We start from the raw sequence: 20,250 nt of genomic DNA, 5'->3' as shown, positions 1-20,250 counted from the left end.
GCCAAGATTTCCTCTAGTGGGATTACAACGGCTTTTGTCTGCGAGCTCGATCTTGCTTAGAATCCTCGATTTTGGTTCGAGCTTGACTTCGGCTCGAACTCGTGATCTTGGCTCGAGCCCGATCCTGGTTCGAGCCCTTGGATGGATTCTAGGTCGATGTAGGTTGGTTTTTGGATTATCAGCACGATAGATCTACCCGCGCCATGGTTCGATTCTTGTTCGAGTTTGATTATGATATCGATCTCAACACGGACTGGCCTCCCCGGGCTCTAGGTTAGTTCGTTCCCCCCTTCGGGATCTTACTTCGATACACCACCCTTCGAACCGTACCAGACATGCCAAGGCTGAAATCCATTTCGACCGTATATAGATAGTCCCCTCGTTTCTCAGAAAGAAATATGGCGAGAAACGATATGATTTTCAACGGCTCGATCGGATTATATCTTGTTGATTCCATCAAGTTCGACCATGACGCACATGATAGTTGTCCTGTCGGTTTAGTCTTTCAAGGCATTTAATGTATGTCAGGCGGTGGTCGGCCACTGCTGATAATGAACCGCCGTCGCTTTGAACCTATAAATAACTCTCACCTTTATCTTTTACCATTTTTGCATCTTCTATCTTCTAAAATTTCTCAATCTCTTCTTTACACTCTCCAGCCTACCAAAAAAGCTGTGATTTCTTTCCGAAAAGACCCCTCAATTCTACCAAATCTCTATCACTTTCTTCTACTCCTTATTTTTGAATTCAAAAAATGGCGAAAACATCGCAAACCGTTCCTCAGAAAGTGAAAGCTTCATCTTCACATTGTGCCGCCGATGAGACACCGGCAGAGCCACGGCCAGAGGAGTGTGTCCCCGAGGCGTGCGTCCTTACTTCAGATTTTAAAGTTGATAAAGGTTCATCGGTCCTTGGCTGGTGTGAGCCGGTATCGAGGTACATGTGTTCGATTACTGAGAAGCACCTCGATCTGTTAAAGAAGCACTGTAATTGGGGGAAAAAAGAAGTGATAATACCTACCCCTGACGAAGACATCACTTCTCACGTGAAAGGGTTTTTGAACGTATATACTTACCCTTTCACTTTGGGTCCCTTCGATTACGTCGTTATCGACTTCTGTCGACAGTATCAGGTAACCTTAGGCCAGGTCCATTCTTCTTTGTGGCGGATCGTTATTCTGATCCGATATTTCGTGAGCAAAATCGAAGGGATGTCATTCACCCTCGATCATCTTATCCGGCTGTATCGTCCCCGACTTTATCGGGGAGGGTTAATAAAACTCCAGCGTCGGGCTACCAAGGCTTTGTTCTCGAGTATTGACGAGGACAGGGACCGGGGTTGGATGAGCAGGTTCGTTCGAGTAAGGACTTCAGACCTGATCCCGACTGAAAAGATGCCCTTCCCCGAGGAGTGGAATTTGAAACGTAAGTGTGATTTTGCTATTGCTTCTATTTTGTTCTTTCATTTGTTCTCTTATCGATACTCCTCTTTTCGTGATGTAGCGGTTCCCTGGAGGCCCGGAGCGGTTCCCGACCTCAAGAATTGGGTACGGGATCAAGTTTCGACTTCCACAAAAGCCGAGCGCTCATGGCGTGATTTGTCTAAGGGTCGGTGGGAGGCCAAAAATCACGGTAAGCTCATTTTTCGGACTCTGACGAGGCATTTCTCGATTTTTTTTATAAGGTTTCCCATATGCAGGTTTGGGTAAGGATGCGGTCTTTAGACCTCTGTCTAATGAGGAGGATGTCTCGACCTTCATTCCAAAGCCGGTGAAGGAAAATAAAAGGAAGAGAGCTTCGTTGCCCGAATATCCAAAACCGAAGAAGAGGACGGCTCGTAAGCCGAACAAGAATGTTATTCCTTTGACCGTAGAATCCGTTTTGCGCCTAAGGGATGAGGAAGAAGAGGAAGAGGATAATGAGTCCACGCTGGCGGTCCGGACGAAGAGAGCCACCGATGCTTCAACGCCGGCTGGATCGATGATGCCCAATGGGGCTCCGTCTCTAACTGAAAATATACCGAAGAGAGGTTCTAGTAGAGTCCCCAAACTATCGGATGTCGAAGACGCCTCTCATCGGAATCAACCGGCAGAGGTTACAATCGAAGAGCCCTTCGAACCCCTCCAAGCCGAGGGGAATGCTCCGAGCGAGTCACTTGGGGCAGCAGCGGTGATTTTGGACTCGCCTACCTTTCCCGTTTTTTTCGCAGGGGTGATTCGGGAAGCTCAAGATCTGGGGGCCCTTGATCTAGGTAGGCCTCACGATGAAGAAGATCCGTTTCGTGACCTGTTTACTGGTATCGAGGATGTTGCCGGTGATGAATCAAATCTTTTTCACGGTTTGCGGCAGGCTTTGAACCAGGCGAGTCTTTTAAAAATCTTTTTGTTGGTATTGCCTTTATGTTCGTCTTTTGTTAACATCGCTTCTTGTTCCTTCGTAGGCTGCGGTGGTCCATCGAGAGCAATGTTCTCGTTCCCAGAATGAGCTGCATCGATACGCGGCCGACCTGAAACGCGCTACTGACAAGAGGAACTCTCTCAAACTGTCCTTAGGGCAGAGAGAGGAGGAAATAAAAGATCTCCAAGCCGAGATGGCCAAGGCTTATCGAGACCAGAACGATTTGTCTGAGTAGGTAATGATGCTTTTGAAAGCCTATGGGTTCGATACCAGAACGGTAGCTAACATTTCGGTCTCACGGCTGCAGCAAAAAATCGAGATGATAGGGAAGCTGCGTGAGGAGGTCGATGTGATAAGGATGGAATCCTTGCGGTGGAAAGAAGGTATGGACCGCTTTGCTGCAGAAAAAGAGACTGCTCGAGCCCAGTTATCATCGTCTGAAACCCAACTTCAGAAAATGAAGGAAAATGGCCTGGTTCAAGCAAGAAAAATTGAGGAGCTCGAGGCTCGGTTGGCCTCAGTGCTCGTCAAGGCCGAATCCGATGCTGAAATGGCAAAGACTTATGCGGATGCGCTCGTAGCCGTCTATCAGGCTGATGCTGAAGCTGCCCAAGTTTAGGCAAGAGAGGCAGCCGAATCCGCCAATGGTTGGGCGCATTGGGTCGCCGAACTTGCTAAGTACCGATCCAGGAGAGAAACTCTCGAGGAGATTCATGCTCGCGGCTTCGATCTCACAGAGGAGATAAAAAGGGCAAAAGAACTCGAAGCTGATGCTGAAGCTCTGGTTTCCGATGATGATGACGACGACGATGGGAGCAAAAGCGGATTCGAGAACGGGGGGAATCTGATAAAGAAGAGACCGCACCCGTTTAAATTTTTTTTTGTAGCCACCTATATAGATAAATTTTGTGTATAGGCATATCTCTATGTATTAAGCCACTTAATCAAACTTGAACCTCGTGGTCTCTGTAACCGAGCGAGCGTTTATTCAAACTTGGGGCAATGTAGCCCTTTAGGTTTTTGACGGTCGAGTGAGTGTTTGATTGTGCTCGAATTGATGTAGCCCATAGGCTATTTGGTCGAATGAGTGTTTGCTCGAACTCGAATTGATGTAGTCCGTAGGCTATTTGGTCGAATGAGTGTTTGCTCGAACTCGAAATAAAAAATAAAAAATAGACCGTAGGCTTGATCGAGTGAATGATTCGAACTAGAATTGATGCAGCCCGTAGGCTATTTGGTCGAGTGAGTGTTTGCTAGAACTCATAATGAAAAATATCCCGTAGGCCTAGTCAAGTGAATTATTCTAACTCGAATTGATGCAGCCCATAGGTTATTTGGTCGAGTGAGTGTTTGCTCGAGCTCGAAATGAAAAATAGCCCGTAGGCATGGTCGAATGAATGATTCGAACTCGAATTGATGCAGCCCGTAGGCTATTTGGTCGAGTGAGTGTTTGCTCGAACTCGAAATGAAAAATAGCCCGTAGGCCTAGTCGAGTGAATGATTCGAACTCAAATTGATGCAGCCCGTAGGCTATTTGGTCGAGTGAGTGTTTGCTCGAACTCGTAATGAAAAATAGCCCGTAGGCTTAGTCGAGTGAATTATTCGAACTCGAATTGATGCAGCCCGTAGGCTATTTGGTCGAGTGAGTGTTTGCTCGAACTCGAAATGAAAAATAGCCTGTAGGCCTGGTCGAATGAATGATTCGAACTCGAATTGATGCAGCCCGTAAGCTATTTGGTCGAGTGAGTGTTTGCTCGAACTCGAAATGAAAAAATAGCCCATAGGCTTAATGGTCGCATTATATCTTAATTCTTCGCATGTCATTACACGCCCGGGTTTGGGCCAATTTATACGAGCATGGCTTGCTTCGACCATTTGCCTCTTTAAAGTTTTCCTATCTGGACCATGTTGCTGTGAAATAACTCTCTTACGGGGCCTCGGATATCATTATAAATGTTGCACGACCAGTGGTTGCCTCATTAAAAACCTTGCCGAAAAACCCATTTGGGATAAAACCGGTATAAGGAAAAAAGAGTGCAATGCGTGCTTTCTGATGAGAGATCCGTCCCTTGTTCGGACTTCTGCAGGGGTCAGTTTTGAGATATAAACGAATATGGAAAGGTTGTACCTTAACAGTAGTACCGTTTTAGATGTGATACATTCCAGTTGCTTTATAATTGTTTGCCGTTTATAACGCCGATCATGTACGACCCCTTTCCGATGTCCTCGAGTACCTGATATGGTCCTTCCCAATTCGGTCCTAGCTTCCCTTCATTCGGATTCCGGGTATTGATGGTAATTTTTCTCAACACTAAGTCCCCATGCTTGAAATGGCAGAGCTTGGTTCTTCGATTATAATACCTTTCGATTCGCTGCTTTTGGGCGGCTATTCGGACGAGGGCAGTTTCTCGCCTTTCGTCCGATAGTTTGAGGCTTATGTTCATAGTCTCGTTATTTGATTCTTCCATCGAGAATCAAAATCTGGCACTGGGTTCACCAACCTCGACTGGTATCAATGCTTCAGATCCATATACTAAGGAGAACGGGGTCGCCCCTGTACTGGATTTTGATGTTGTCCGATATGCCCAAAGGACTTCGGGTAGGATTTCTCTCCATCTCCCTTTAGCATCGTTCAATCTCTTCTTTAAGTTTTGAATGACAGTTTTATTCGTTGATTCGGCCTGCCCGTTCCCACTGGGGTGGTACGGCATCGACAGTATCCTTCTTATCTTGTGGTCTTCGAGGAATCCTGTTACTTTGCCGCCAATGAATTGCTTTCCATTGTCACATACTATTTCGGCGGGTATCCCGAACCGGCATATGATATGATCCCAAATAAAGTCTATAACTTCTTTCTCTCTTATTTTCTCGAATGCCTGTGCTTCAACCCATTTAGAAAAATAGTCAGTCATAAACAAAATGAATTTGGCTTTACCTGGGGTCGATGGCAGAGGGCCGACGATATCCATTCCCCATTTCATGAAAGGCCACGGGGATAGGACCGAGTGGAGTTGTTCTCCGGGCTGGTGGATCATTGGTGCGAACCTTTGACATTTATCACATTTACGAACGAATTCATTCGTATCTTTGCCCATATCGATCCAATAATACCCTGCTCTAATTATTTTTTGGGCTAATGTGTCGGCTCCAGAGTGATTCCCGCAAGTACCCTCATGCACTTCCCGTAGGACATAATCGACATCCCCCGAACCCAAGCATACCTCCAATGGTCCGTCGAACGTTCTTCGGTACAGTATTCCATCTGAAGCCAGAGTGAATCGAGCAGCCTTGGTCCGTAGGGTTCTAGAATCTTTATGGTCCAAAGGGAGTTTTTCGTTTTTCAAATATTTGATATACTTGTTCCTCCAATCCCAGGTTAAGCTTGTAGAATTTATTTCAGCGTGTCCTTCTTCGATTACCGACCTCGAAAGTTGAACTACATTCCCTGAGCCCGTATCATCTACCTCGACCGATGACCCCAAATTCGCCAGTGCGTCGGCCTCATTATTCTGTTCCCGTGGCACATGTCGTAAAGTCCATTGTTTGAAATGGCGCAAAGTGATAAGCAGTTTATCTAAATACCTCTGCATTCTACCTTCTGGAACTTTGAAAGTTTTGTTTACTTGACTTACCACCAGCAAGGAGTCGTAGTTGGCTTCAATGATTTCTGCTCCCAAATTTCTAGCTAGCTCGAGACCTGCAATCATGGCTTCGTACTCGGCCTCGTTGTTAGTCAACTTGATAGTTTTAATAGATTGTCTAATAATGCCACCCGTGGGTGGTTTCAAAACTATGCCCAGCTCGGACCCCTTTACGTTTGAAGCCCCATCCGTAAAAAGGATCCATACCCCCGATGATGTACCTGATTTCAACAGTTCCTTTTTGGCTTCGGGTACGAGGGCTGGTGTGAAATCGGCCACGAAGTCTGCTAGGACTTGAGACTTGATGGCTGTGCGGGGTCGATATTCTATATTGTACCCACTGAGTTCGATGGCCCATTTGGCCAGTCGGCTTGATAACTCGGGTTTGTGCAAAATATTACGAAGTGGGTAAGTAGACAATACGCATATGGGGTGACATTGGAAGTATGGCCTTAACTTCCTTGAGGCGTTTATCAGTGCAAGCGCCAACCTTTCTAGGAGCGGATATCTAGTTTCCGCCTCTCCTAAGATTTGACTTGTATAATAAACTGGAAATTGCGTACCTTGCTCTTCTTGAACTAGGACACCGCTTACGGCGACTTCCGATACTGCCAAGTACAAACAAAGTTTCTCATCGATTTTTGGAGTGTGAAGCAGTGGTGCGCTTGATAGATATCGTTTTAGTCCTTCTAATGCTTGTTGGCACTCCGAGGTCCAAGAAAAATCATTCTTCTTTTTGAGTAGAGAAAAAAAATTATGGCTTCGATCGGACGACCTCGATATGAATCGGCTTAGGGCGGCGATCCGACCCGTTAGTCTTTGCACGGCCTTCACGCTGTCTACGATGGTGATGCCTTCGACGACCCTGATTTTATCGGGGTTAATCTCTATTCCCCGATGTGATACCATGAAGCCGAGGAACTTGCCCGAACCGACCCCAAAGGCACATTTTTCGGGGTTGAGCTTCATTTTGTATTTTCTCAGAATCTCGAACGTTTCCTGCAAATGAATTAAATGGTCCTCTGCGTGCATGGATTTGACTAACATGTCATCAATATAAACCTCCATTGATTTTCCTATTTGCTCTTTGAATATTTTATTCACTAGGCGTTGCTAAGTGGCCCCTGCGTTTTTTAGCCCGAAGGGCATCACATTATAATAATACGTTCCATATTTGGTGACAAATGAGGTTTTCTCCGGGTTCATCTGTATTTGATTATACCCGGAATAGGCATCGAGAAAAGTGAGGATCTCGTGGCCGGCCGTGGCATCGATCATGCGATCGATGTTGGGTAACGGAAAAGAATCTTTGGGGCATGCTTTGTTCAAATTCTTATAGTCCATGCACATTCTAAGTTTGTCCCCTTTTTTAGGGACTACAACTACGTTGGCTAACCATTCGGGATATTTTACCTCCCGAATGAACCCTATTTTGAGAAGTTTGGTTACCTCGTCCTTTACGAAGGCGTTCTTTCTATCGGACTGGGGTCTTCTTTTTTGCTTCACCGGTCTGAACCTATGGTCCAAACTTAGCTGATGCGTCGTTATGTCCGGCGGGATCCCTGTTATATCTAAATGGGACCAGGCGAAACAATCGATGTTATTGATAAGAAATTGAACGAGTTTCTTCCTGAGTTCGGGGCTCAACCCCGTTCCCAAGTATACCTTTTGCTCGGGCCGGCACTCGATTAATATGACTTGCTCTAGCTCCTCGATCGTCGATTTTGTGGCATCGGAGTCATCTGGAATTACGAAAGATCGAGGGACCCTTTGGTCCCACTCCTCTTCGACTTTCTGGTTGTCTGGCTGGGTTGAAGTCGCTGTCTGTGATTGCTATTTGGTGTCCCGTTCTCCTTCCGGGCCCGATCCTTTTATCGGCGAAAGTGAGGACATTGGTTTGGCTTCGTCGACGATGAACATTTCTTTTGTGGCTGGTTGCTCTCCGTATACCGTTTTGACATCTCCCGACGCCGGAAATTTGAGGACCTGGTGTAGGGTCGAAGGCACGGCTCTCATGTTGTGGATCCATGGCCTTCTAAAAGGGGCGTTATACCTCATATCGCCTTCGATCACGTGAAACTTTGTTTCCTGGATAGTTCCGGCCACGTTTATTGGTAAGGCTATCTCCCCTTTGGTGGTTTCGCATGCCATATTGAACCCGTGTAGGACCAGAGTTGCAGGTACGATTCGATCCTACAGGCCGAGCTGCTCTACTACCTTCAATCGGATGATATTGGCCGAGCTACCTGGATCGATCAACACACGCTTAATTTTAGTTTTATTTACGAGTACGGATATTACCAGTGCGTCGTTGTGAGGTTGGATGACCCCCTCTGCATCTTCATCACCGAAGGACAAAGTCCCCATGGGTGCGTAGTCTTGAGTACGAGATCGCTTTTCCCTCACCATCGATGTTTTAGTGCGCTTAAGCATCGGTCCCCGGGGGTATCGGTGCCGCCGATGATCATGTGGATAACGTGTTGTGGTTCTTCTTGCTCGTTCTGCTTGCTGAAATCCCTACTTCTAAAATGGCTCTTTGCCCTATCACTCAGAAACTCCCGAAGATGCCCTTTGTTAAATAGGCGAGCTATTTCCTCTCTTAGTTGCTTGCAATCTTCTGTTATGTGGCCATGGGTACCATGATATTCGCACGTTCGATTGGGATTTCTCTGGGCAGGATTGGTTTGCATTGGTCGAGGCCATTTAGTGTCTTCGATGCATCCGATGGCCGACACGAGAGCGGATGTGCCAATATTGAAGTTATATTCTGATAATCGAGGTGCTTCTATATGCTCGGCATATTTGTCGAAGCCGCTCTTACTCATAAGCCCCCGAGAATTTTGTCCCCGATCAATTCTTTGACTGTTTCGAACTGCGCTGCTTGTTGAACCATTGTTTACTCGATCGGTGACGTACGGTCGATATCGGTCACAGTTTGACCTTTGCTCTCTGTCGATCTGCTTTTGATTAATAACTGTCTTGTTCTGATGAACAGGTCCATACGGGGTCCCCGACTGATCATCCTCGACCCTAATTTTCGATTGATATCGGTTGTGCACATCTGCCCAAGTTACCGCCGGATACTCGATCAAAGTTTGCTTCAGCCGATGTGATGCTGTCGAACTTAGCTCGTTCAACCCTTGGGTGAAAGCTTGTACGGCCCAGTCGTCGGTGACCGGGGGGTAATTCCATGCGTTCCATTTGAAATCGGGATACGAATTCCCTCAGCATCTCTCCCTACCTTTGCTTTACTTTGAAGAGGTCTGATTTTCTCGTTGCAACCTTTATGGCTCCAGCATGCGCCTTTACGAATGAATCTGCTAACATGGCAAAAGAATCGATGGAATTTGGTGGTAAATTGTGGTACCAAATCATAGCTCCTTTCGAGAGGGTCTCCCCGAACTTTTTCAATAGCACGAATTCGATCTCATCATCTTCCAAATCGTTGCCTTTTATGGCACACATGTAAGAGGTGACATGTTTGTTAGGATCGGTCGTACCATTATATTTGGGAATTTCGGGCATACGGAACTTTTTGGGGATTGGCTTCAGTGCCGCACTTGATGGAAAAGACTTTTGTATGAATTTTTTTTAATCAAGCCCTTTTACCATTGGTGGAGCCCCCGGGATTTGATCGACCCTGGCGTTATACGTTTCCACCCTCTTGTCGTTGGCTTCGACTCGTTTTGTGAGTTCCTCGAGCAATTTAGTAATTCCGGGAGTAGTCCCCGATTCATGCTCATTAGATTTTACTATGGCAGGCTCTGTTCTGGGGGTGACCTCTCGAAGTAACCCCTGCCAGACCTCTCGAAGTGGATTGGAAACCGGCCTGCTTTGTGCTTGAGTTTGGCTCTGTAGCCGAGCTATCGATAATTGCTGGGCTTGCAACATCTTGAAGATCATGCGTAAGCTGGCCCCGATCTCCTCTGGGTTTTGGGTGTCTTGGGCTACGGAGCGAGCACCTCCCTGAATGCTTTTTTCCGGTTCGGAACGCTGGTTTGCTTCCAAAGCAATTTGTGAATTGACATCTAGTGGTATTTTGGCTCGAATCTCGGGTAGTGCCAAGTTGTTGGTTTCATCTTGAAGGCCAGCTTCGTAATCGGTCGGTGGCTATTCGTAGCCGAACCTGAATTGAAGGTGTTTTCGGAAATAAGTGACCACTGTTATCCTCGGCCCCACGGTGGGCGCCAAACTATTTACCCGAAAAATGGATATAGTTGAATTTATACGCAGTTCCGAAGATATGTGGTATAACTTAATACAGAATGCTAGGATAAAATAAAGGATGAATATAGGTTAGAGAAAACGTAATCCAGGCGAATCAATTATGAACAGTGAATTTAGGATTTAACAAAATAAAATCAATCTCAGAAACTAGAAAGATCACTCTTCCTTATAGAGGAAATAATACAGTTTTTGATAGTCTAAGTCTCCAAAAAGATGCCCTACAAGAAAGATAAAACAAGCCCTTTTATAGTGAAAAGGGTTTGGCTCCAAGTATAATAAAATAAACATTCAATGGGATACCCATGATAAATCAGTTTTTCCATAATTTCTGCCAAGATTCCCTCTAGTGAGATTACAACAGCTTTTGTGTGCGAGCTCGATCTTGCTTAGAATCCTCGATTTTGGTTCGAGCTTGACTTTGGCTCGAACTCGTGATCTTGGCTCGAGCCCGATCCTGGTTCGAGCCCTCGGATGGATTCTAGGTCGATGTAGGTTGGTTTTTGGATTATCAGCACGATAGATCTACCCGCGCCATGGTTCGATTCTTGTTCGAGTTTGATTATGATATCGATCTCAACACAGACCGGCCTCCCCGGGCTCTAGGTTAGTTCGTTCCCCCCTTCGGGATCTTACTTCGATACACCACCCTTCGAACCGTACCGGACATGCCAAGGCTGAAATTCATTTCGACCGTATACACTAATGTATATTGAAAGTTCGATGAAATGGTTAAGATTCCTCTACTTTTAAGTAGAAATTTGCGTTAAACATGAAGAGCATTTTTGTAGGAGGTATTTTACTCTTGTAATGGTCCTACCCAATATAAATCTGAATTAGTCGGGTTAGAAATAATTACAATTAAATAAGGTTAAGTGTGCAAGTGTACAGTAGCACGACAGCCCAAGGAAAGCCATTTTGTTACATAGAGCCGGATTCAGAATCTGACCATTGTGGATGCAAGTAAGGTTGTACATAATTTGGTAAATACTAAATTGTCGTATCGAAATATTAAAAAAATGGTATATGGTATTCGGTATTTTGTTATTTGTTACGGTATTTGGTTAAGATTTTTAAATATTTGGTATTAGGTATAATTTGATATTTTTTTAACAATAATGAAATATCGATACGATATCGAAATATATACTAAGTCACACAATACACATATAATTGATTATAGTATACTAGGTTACACAATACTTTTCTTTGCCATTCATGTCAAGGCTGGCAATGAAGCCCGTGTAAATTTATAGGAAAATAGAGGAACAAGGTAAATTGCATATTCTGACTCTTACTCTTTAGGTTGTGAAACAGTCTAACGCAATATTTCTTATAATTTTAGGGTGTTTCTTACGCGTGTATTTCTGTTGCATATGTTGGATTAGTCCTTGTTGTATTCTTTAAGTTCAACAATTGACTTTAAGCAAGTAACAAGACAATTTTAATGATCAAATTTATTCTTTATGTAACCATTTTTTCTCTTTATAGTTGATACTTGCTAGTTTTGGATAAAGATTTTGTTAATAGTCAGGTGAGCGTAGGATGTTTTTATTTTTGTATTTGTGAGTACTTTAATTAAGAATATTACAGTCTATGGCATTATGCACTAGTTAATATTCTAACCGAATAAACTGAAGTTACCGGCTCGAATAAATCAAAACTGAAAAGAGAGAAACCGAACGATACCGAATTTAATTAGATATGGTATTGGTATAGCATTTTAAATAAATATCAAAAAAATCAAATCGAAATATATAAATATCATATTGTACCGACCGACGAACAACCCTAACTGCGAGTTCAAAATCTGTCACAACAACAACAACATACCCTGTAATATCCTATACCGTGTGGTCTTGGGAGGGTAGTGCCACAATATTTAATTTATTGGATTTAAAATTATTATTTATAATATTAACCAAAATTATAGGGGTACCGATAAACCCATAATTTATGTACTATAAATTGCCAAAATATTATTCCAAAACAGAAGTATTTTTTCAGAATTTTAAAGAGTCAGGTGCTATCTATTATTCTAAAGAATAAAAATATATACAGTTACCAATATTTTCCCGCACTGAGCGTGACTCTGCTCTGCTTTGAAGTAGAACAGCTCTTCCATTAAAATTCACCTTTTTTCTTCACTTCATATTGTTAATTTTGTAATATTTTCAATTATATTCAAAAAATCAAGTGTTTCAATTACAAGATTCCAGCTTCTGGGGGTTGTAATCAGTAACCCTAACCCTAACCCTAACCCTAAGTCCGTTTTTGAAGATTGCCATGGACGAAAATGAAGCTGCCGAAGGCGACGGGTTTGGGGATCGGGTCGGGGCTCCGGTGGATCAGTTTCACAGGAATGAAGCTATCTCAGCTGTAGCGGATGATGGTTTTCTTGTTGAAGAAGAAGATGATGATTATGAGGATCTTTATAACGATGTTAATGTTGGTGAAAATTTTCTTCAGTCAGTTCGTAAGAATGAGGATTTAGGGTTTAAGAAGGAGACTGAGCTTGTTGCTCCAACACCGGAGAGTAGCCGTGCCGCTCTGCCAGTTGCAGTTGGAGAGGTGAAAGTTGAGAAAGAAGAGAATGTAGTGTCTAGGGTTTCAGATGGACCTGACGGGTTTAGGGATTTAGGGTTTAGGGGGAATGAGTTGGGAGGTAGAGATCCGGTAAAGGTCGAGTCTTGTGATCCGGTAAAGGTTGAGCCTTGTGATCCGTTGGGTAAGGTAGCTGATTTAGAGCAGAATGCGAGAGATAATGTTGTGAATCGAGGGGTTATTCAAAGGCCTAATGCTGCTGGTGCGGGTAGTTTAGGAAATGCTGGTAATGTTGGGAATTCAGGGAATGATAATTTGGTTAGGCACGGAATGGTGAATGGGAACTCAACGGGTAACAATGTTGGTGGAGGACCTAGTGGAGGAGGAGGCGGTGGTGGAGGGACGGTTCTATTTGTTGGTGATCTGCATTGGTGGACAACAGATGCTGAGCTGGAGGCAGAGTTAAGCAAGTATGGAACTGTGAAGGAGGTTAAATTTTTCGACGAAAAAGCTAGTGGGAAGTCGAAAGGTTATTGCCAGGCTGAGTTTCATGAGCCTGCAGCCGCCACAGCTTGTAAAGAAGGGATGAATGGACACGTTTTCAATGGACGGGCCTGTGTGGTCGCCTTTGCTTCGCCATTTACTGTGAAGAGAATGGGTGAGGCTCAGATGAACCGAAATCAGCAGACGGCTCAGGCTGCTCCTGTGAATTCACAGGCGAGGCGGGGGCCTGGCGATACAGCTGTTAAAACTGGTCTTAACAACAACAATGCTACAGGTGGTAATTTTCAAGGTGGTGGGGATAATAACAGGAATTTTGGGAGAGGAAATTGGGGCAGAGGAGGTCCGCAGGGAATGGGGAATAGGGGTCCTGTTGGTCCTATGAGAAATAGGCCTGGTGGTGGCGTTGTAGGAAGGGGGTTTATGGGAAATGGTGGAAGTGGATTTGGACAAGGTATGGGTACTGGACCTCCGCTGATGCATCCTCAAACAATGATGGGTCAAGGTTTTGATCCTGCTTTTGGAGGGCCTATGGGGAGAATGGGTGGTTATGGAGGATTTCCCGGTGCTCCAAATCCACCATTTTCGGGTATGTTGCCGTCATTTCCACCAGTTGGAGGAGGTGTTGGTATGCCTGGTGTAGCTCCTCATGTAAATCCTGCATTCTTTGGCAGAGGAATGTCAATGAATGGTATGGGAATGATGCCTCGTGCTGGTATGGAGGGGCCTAACATGGGTATGTGGTCTGAGCCTAACATGGGTGGTGGATGGGCGGGAGACGAGCATGGCTACAGAGCGGGAGAGTCAAGTTATGGGGAAGAAGCTGTATCTGATCATCAGTATAGAGAAGAAAGCCGTGATAGAGGGGCTTGGCCTAGTAACAAAGAAAAAGATAGAGGCTCAGAACGAGATTGGTCTGGTTCTTCAGATAGAAGACCTAGAGACGACAGAGAACCTTCTTATGATAGAGATAAGGCTAGAGATAAGAATACAGGGTATGAGCCTGATTGGCAAGAAGAGAGGCGACGCCAAGATGATAGAGACGTTGGACGAGAGAGGGTGAGAGAGAGGGATCGTGACCATAGTCGCAAACGCTCTAGAGATCGTGATCGTGACCTTGAGAAGGATCGAGGTAGTGATCGGGAGCGTGACGGTCATAGGGATGATAGAGATAGATATGCTGATAATCATAGGTACAAGGACCGCGAGCAAGAATATGATGATGAATGGGACAGGGGAAGATCATCAAGGACACACACCAAATCACGGTTATCGCATGAAGATGATTCACGGTCAAGGTCAAGGGATATAGATTATGAAAAGAGGCGTCGTCTGACTTCTGATTGATGCTTTTTTTAGGATAACTTTGGCTGTTTTTCTTTCAGTTTTCCTTTTGCAAGGAGCATCGTCACTAAGCATTAAGATGGCGTAAGTTCAAGATTTCACCCTTCCTTTTCGCTTTTGGTTGTTAGTTCTATGTGTGTTTACTATCTCTTCCCCTTTGGAGGAAGATATTCAGTGTAGAAAATCTGTCTTAGAACCATAACCATCTTGTTCTCTTTTCTGAATAGTATTAGGTGTCTGCAACTGCTAATTAGATGCCATATCTGTGAGCTTTAATTTGTTCTACCAAAATGATGTCGTTCACTAAAAAGTATAAAGCTATTCCCATAAGTGTGCTTGTAGTGGATAGTTACAGAATACAGTTATCTCATTTAGTTCAAAAGTTACCCATGGTAGTCAAGCCTTTCGCCCATTCATACTGATCATTAATAGGCAGCCTTATCCTTAAAACTTACCTCATAAATTAATGCATATGAAACAGAAACCTGTCTATAAGGATGATATTGCATAATATTGAATATACTCTACTTTCATAGGAAATTTATGTTACTTTCATTCTGAAAACAAGGCGGCAACTTATCATTTCCAAAAGTAAGTCAGCAGCTTTCTCCTTTCCTTGCACAATTCAGTTGCTATTGATGTTAGTGGAGCTGATCTATATGTGTAGTTAATCATTATAACAGCATCTTGGAATTATGAGTATTATGTGGCCTTTTGACAAGCATCCATCGAAATTTTGATGTGTTAAAATTGTCTATTTGTCAACCAATATAAAAATCTTTTTTCTTTTCAACATAGACACTTTTTTAGCTCCAACAAGAATCATGTGTTGCGGGTTAATTGTAGAACAAAAGACCCTTTAATGGATTTTTTTATACTGAACTCTAGATTAAAAAGTTACCACATTCACTAGAAGCTTCAAGTTAACATACATTGAGGATAAAATGAGAGAAGATCTCTTGAGATGGTTTAGTACAGTGTTTTTGAGAGCGAGAAGCGCAAAAAAGGGACAGGGGCTCGCCTCGCTTCAAAAGCGAAGCGCACGCTTTATTAAAGTGAAGCGCAATTCTTAAAAAACATAATGTAAACCTTGCAAATATAAATAATCAAAAAGTTCAATATTTAATCAAATAAACTGAAAATACATATAATATATATAGTAATTAATTTTATAAACTGAAATACACATTAAAAAAATCAAATAAACTAAAATATAACATATATATATATATATATATATAATAATTAATTTTCTAAAATGAAATACATATAAAATTAATCAAATAAACTGAAAATATAACATATATATAATAATTAATTTTATATACTGAAATATACATTAAAAAAAATCAAATAAACTGAAAAATATATCATATATATTTAATAATTAATTTTATAAACTAAAATACATATTAAAATTAATAAATAAGAAGAATAAAAGAGGGACGCGAAGAAAACCAGCGCCTGCCCTAGCTGTGCAGACGCTGGACGAGAAAAAGTGAAAAAGAGAAGAGAAGAAGAAGAAGAAGGAAGAAAGAAGGAAAAAGAAAGAATAAAAGAGCAGAAGCTGGACGGGAACAAGAAGAAGAAAGAAAGAAGAAAGAAAAAAATGAGAAGAAGAAAGGAGAAGATAAATTACCTGGACTGGATGGAGGAAGTTGAAACCCTAGGTTTTGGCAGCAATGTTGATCGAAGAAGAGAGAAGAGAGAAATGGTCAATTTTGGTCTTAGGGGTCTGTTTTGTATAATAAGAAAACAGACCCAAACTTTTTTTTTATTTAAAAAAAAGCCCCTCTTAACAGAAGCGAGCGCTTCTGCGCTTCTGTCGCTTCTTCAACTGAAGCGTGCGCTTCACCTGATCGAGTCGCCTCAGGCTGGGAAAAGCGACCAGCCATCGCTTCGCGCTTAAAACCTTAGAGCGACGAAGCGATCGCTTTTTCAAACACTGGTTTGGTAATGTCTTGCATTGACCTCTAGATGCACCGGATCATAGGTTTGAAGCTACAGTGAGTGAAGGTGTTAAAAAGGGAGGAGAGAGACCTAAAATCACGTGAAAGAAAGTTGTTGAAAGACGTACAATCTCTTGGAATTCATGTTGACTTAGCGAAAAATATGACACAATGAAAGTAAAGGATTTATATAGGTGAGATCGCGTAGTTGGGAATATGCTTTAGTCATGTTACTATGTTTACTTTAAGTATTATGCTTTCTAGGAGCCTTTTTGCCTTGTCAAAGATATATGTCAGTAGAAAATATAGAGAATTCCTAGTGCTTTTTATTTTTATTTTTTTGGTCAAAGTAAAAAATTTATATATATATATATTCAACCAAGTAGCAGTATATACAAGCTAGCTCGTTTGACTCTAGAGCTAGACCATACAAGAATAACCAAAATAACCTCTCGCAGTGCTCTCAGGGATTTACAATTAGCACCTTCTAGGAAGGGTACAATTGAAGTCTCCACATCCAACAGCAAGACAGTTAGCTAGCAAGGAAAACTATTCAACCTATCTAATAAACTCTTCCATTTATAGTGTGTTTGCCCGACAATATGTAACTGTAAAACTAAGTTTTAATCCCACATCTCACAATGATTTCTATTTCAGTATCTCCTTCTCGGATTCTCCTCTTGGTCAATATTTTCTCCTTTCCGGATGACTTTGTAAGTTTTCCACATGATGTCTCATAATTTAGACATTTTTATAACACTATTTTAGATATTTGAATATCTGTTAGCCGAATTCTCGCACTGGTATCCATACCTGGATCTTAAAACTTAGATCATGAAGGATCCGACCTCTAGATCCGCACTCATATCAGGCACCCGCACCTGTGTCCGAGCAACTTAGGACTAGCAACAAAGAGAAACCCCAACACAACTCCCTTAGGCCTACTGTTGTTAACTACTGATATGAGCCATTTAGTTTTATCTTCCTATTTTCCAGCATCCCACTTGCCTACTCATGCCCAGCCAATTTAAAAGAGTGCCAGATACTCCTCGGGTAAGAACAGTCTGAAGAATAGATGAGTATGTGACTCCTCAGCATCATAAGCACACAACACACGTTCTTTAGCCATATGGACGCTACCCAATATATCCACAGTAGAAAGCCTTCCTTGAAGAGCCAGCCAAAGGATAAACTGCTGCATCCTTTAACCATTGTGAGATTCTTCCATGGCACTTTCTGATATAATGGAAGGAAAGATCCATAGGATTTTTTAACTCTGAAAACAGAGTTAGCTGTAAATGTATTCAATGTGAACAGAGTTAGATGTAAATGTATTCAATGTGTTCAATACTGAATTCCCAGTGCTTAGCCAATTTCTGGCATCCAGAATTTTCTTCACGACCCTGCTTGCCTGTTTAGGTATACACATAGACCATAGTATCCAAATTTTCCCCTTTATGTAGAAGTTATGGATCCACAACACCCAGAGCTTATCCTTTTTCTTTGCCCCAGCCCGTGGTAACTTACATAGGGCAACTTTGTTTCAAAATATTCAGACCTCCAGTACTTTTTATTTTTATTTTGCATAATATTGGGCTGAGAAGAGTACAAATGGAGAAACATGGCCACCGGGATTCATATAGCTGACCCCGATTTGTTTGGGACCGACGCATAGTTGAACTCTCGAAGGTTTAGACTGTTAGCCACTCCCTTGCGTGGAGGGAAAACCTTTATATTCTTCCCAGATTTCTTTCATACCTAATTTGATGGTTGCAAATACTTCTGTTAAAGGCAATAGCTGACCCCGACTTGTTTGGGACTGAGGCATAGTTGAACTCTCGAAGGTTTAGACTGTTAGCCACTCCCTTGTGTGGAGGGAATACCTTTATATTCTTCCCGGATTTCTTTCATACCTAATTTAATGGTTGCAAATACTTCTGTTAAAGGCAATCTTAACGAGTTATCAATTGGATGTGTATTAGTTGATAGAAAAAATAATTTGTAGCAATTCCAATTATAGCTGTTGTTATATTTGGATTTCCGTACAGTTTGCGTGCTAACATTACGCATCAGTTTAAATTGTTTCACATAAGCATGGATGTAGGCTTTCATTCCGTTATGTTGTATGGTTATAATTTTGGGTACTAACTGTAATCTTATCTTTCAGTTTCTTGTGATGATGGCAGCGGAGATATAAGCTGGGCTACTTCTGAAAGAAATATGGTGCATCTCTTCAAGACGAAACAACCTTGAATCTTTCGCTGAGAGAGCATTTTGTGGAAATATTGATCTGCTTGTGTAACTTTTATCTTAGTTTTTAACCTCTTTTATCTTATGCTTTAGTAAAATGTTAGACTTTATAATACCCCACCTCCGATGAGTATGACTTGAACATACTGAACTGTGTGATAGATTCTTGTTGAAACTTGCTATTTTGATGTAATGTTTTAGGATTTAATGCTCAGGTTTTTGCTCATCTGATACCTTCTAGTCTCTTAGTCGTCTGTATTATCCTTTTGTGTTCTTTAGACCCAGATTTTGTTGGGCACACAATGTTTAGCACTCAGTGTTCTTGTAACGTGTATAAAGAATTCTAATTATGAAATCATAATGCTGTCGTGTTAAGGGTGTGTTTGATATGAAGGAAAATATTTTTCGATTTTCCCACGTTTGGTTAGGCTTAAATGTTTCCTATCAAGACTAGGGAAAATATTTTTCAAAATTCTTTTTCAACCTTCCTCACCCTATTTCCCATCCCCACCAACCCACCTCCCACCCTAAATAAAAATATTATTAATAGTACTTTCTTTTCATGTTATAGATAGATTTTGTTTTTCATTTCAAAAAATGAGTATTTTCTATTCATGATATAAAAAAGTATTTTTTTTCATTTTAACAAAAAAAAGTACTTTATTTTCATGAAGTAGGAAAAGTATTTTCTTTCGTTTCAACAAAATGATATAGTAAAAAGTATTTTTTTTCATTTCAACAAAAAAAATATTATTTTTTTATAATGTAGAAAAAGTATTTTCTTTTATTTCAACAAAATGAGTACTTTATTTTCATGTTGCAGAAATAGTACTTTCTTTTTCAACCAAAAAAAGAGTATTTTCTTTTTAGTTATGGAGCATAAATTTCAACGTTTTTGCGTAAAAAAGTAGAGCACATTAGTTCCTTTGGGTTTGTGTGAATTTTTAGAAGAAAATTAAATTCTTGATGAAAATAGATTTGCTGAAAACGTTGGGTATTTTTTTTGGGGAGGGGGGGGAGGGGGAGGAAACACAGGGACTTGGGGGAAGCGGGGTTAGAAGAGTAGCATAAAAAAATATTTTTTACTCTCTAACCAAACACTAGAAAATATTTTCCGGAAATAATTTTTCACTCACCAACCAAATAAGGGAAAATAAGTGATAAAACCACTCATTTTCCATAAAAATATTTTATAGGAAAACATTTTCGTTCGTACCAAACACACCCTAAGTGAACTGTAATTTCACTTCCATTCTTTAAGAGGCATATACTTTGTCCTAAAGGTGACAAACGGGTGGGCTAGGTCGGGCCGGGTTTAAAAAAAGGGGACCGGCCAGTTACCAATCCGAGTCGGGTTTCGGATTATACAAACCGGGCTTAATGGGTCCAGGCCCATCCGGT

At 42.0% G+C, this 20,250-nt stretch overlaps 1 protein-coding gene across 1 annotated transcript; it reads left to right on the top strand.

Annotated features, from left to right (window-relative positions):
• The first annotated feature begins 12,344 nt into the window (after positions 1-12,344).
• Positions 12,345-19,080, top strand: LOC104093757 (uncharacterized). The gene is made up of 2 exons (XM_009599565.4): positions 12,345-14,734; positions 18,767-19,080. The coding sequence occupies exon 1, from the start codon at positions 12,548-12,550 to the stop codon at positions 14,651-14,653; it is 2,106 nt and encodes a 701-aa protein (XP_009597860.2). The 5' UTR covers positions 12,345-12,547; the 3' UTR covers positions 14,654-14,734; positions 18,767-19,080.
• Positions 19,081-20,250: the final 1,170 nt, after the last annotated feature.

Source organism: Nicotiana tomentosiformis, chromosome 8 (assembly GCF_000390325.3).
Source record: "Nicotiana tomentosiformis chromosome 8, ASM39032v3, whole genome shotgun sequence".
NCBI classification, from domain to species: domain Eukaryota; kingdom Viridiplantae; phylum Streptophyta; class Magnoliopsida; order Solanales; family Solanaceae; genus Nicotiana; species Nicotiana tomentosiformis.
This window is presented reverse-complemented; position numbering and strand designations above follow the sequence as displayed.

Coding starts and splice junctions, on each gene's coding strand:
- LOC104093757 (XM_009599565.4), top strand. CDS start 12,548: ATGGACGAAAATGAAGCTGCCGAAGGCGACGGGTTTGGGGATCGGGTC.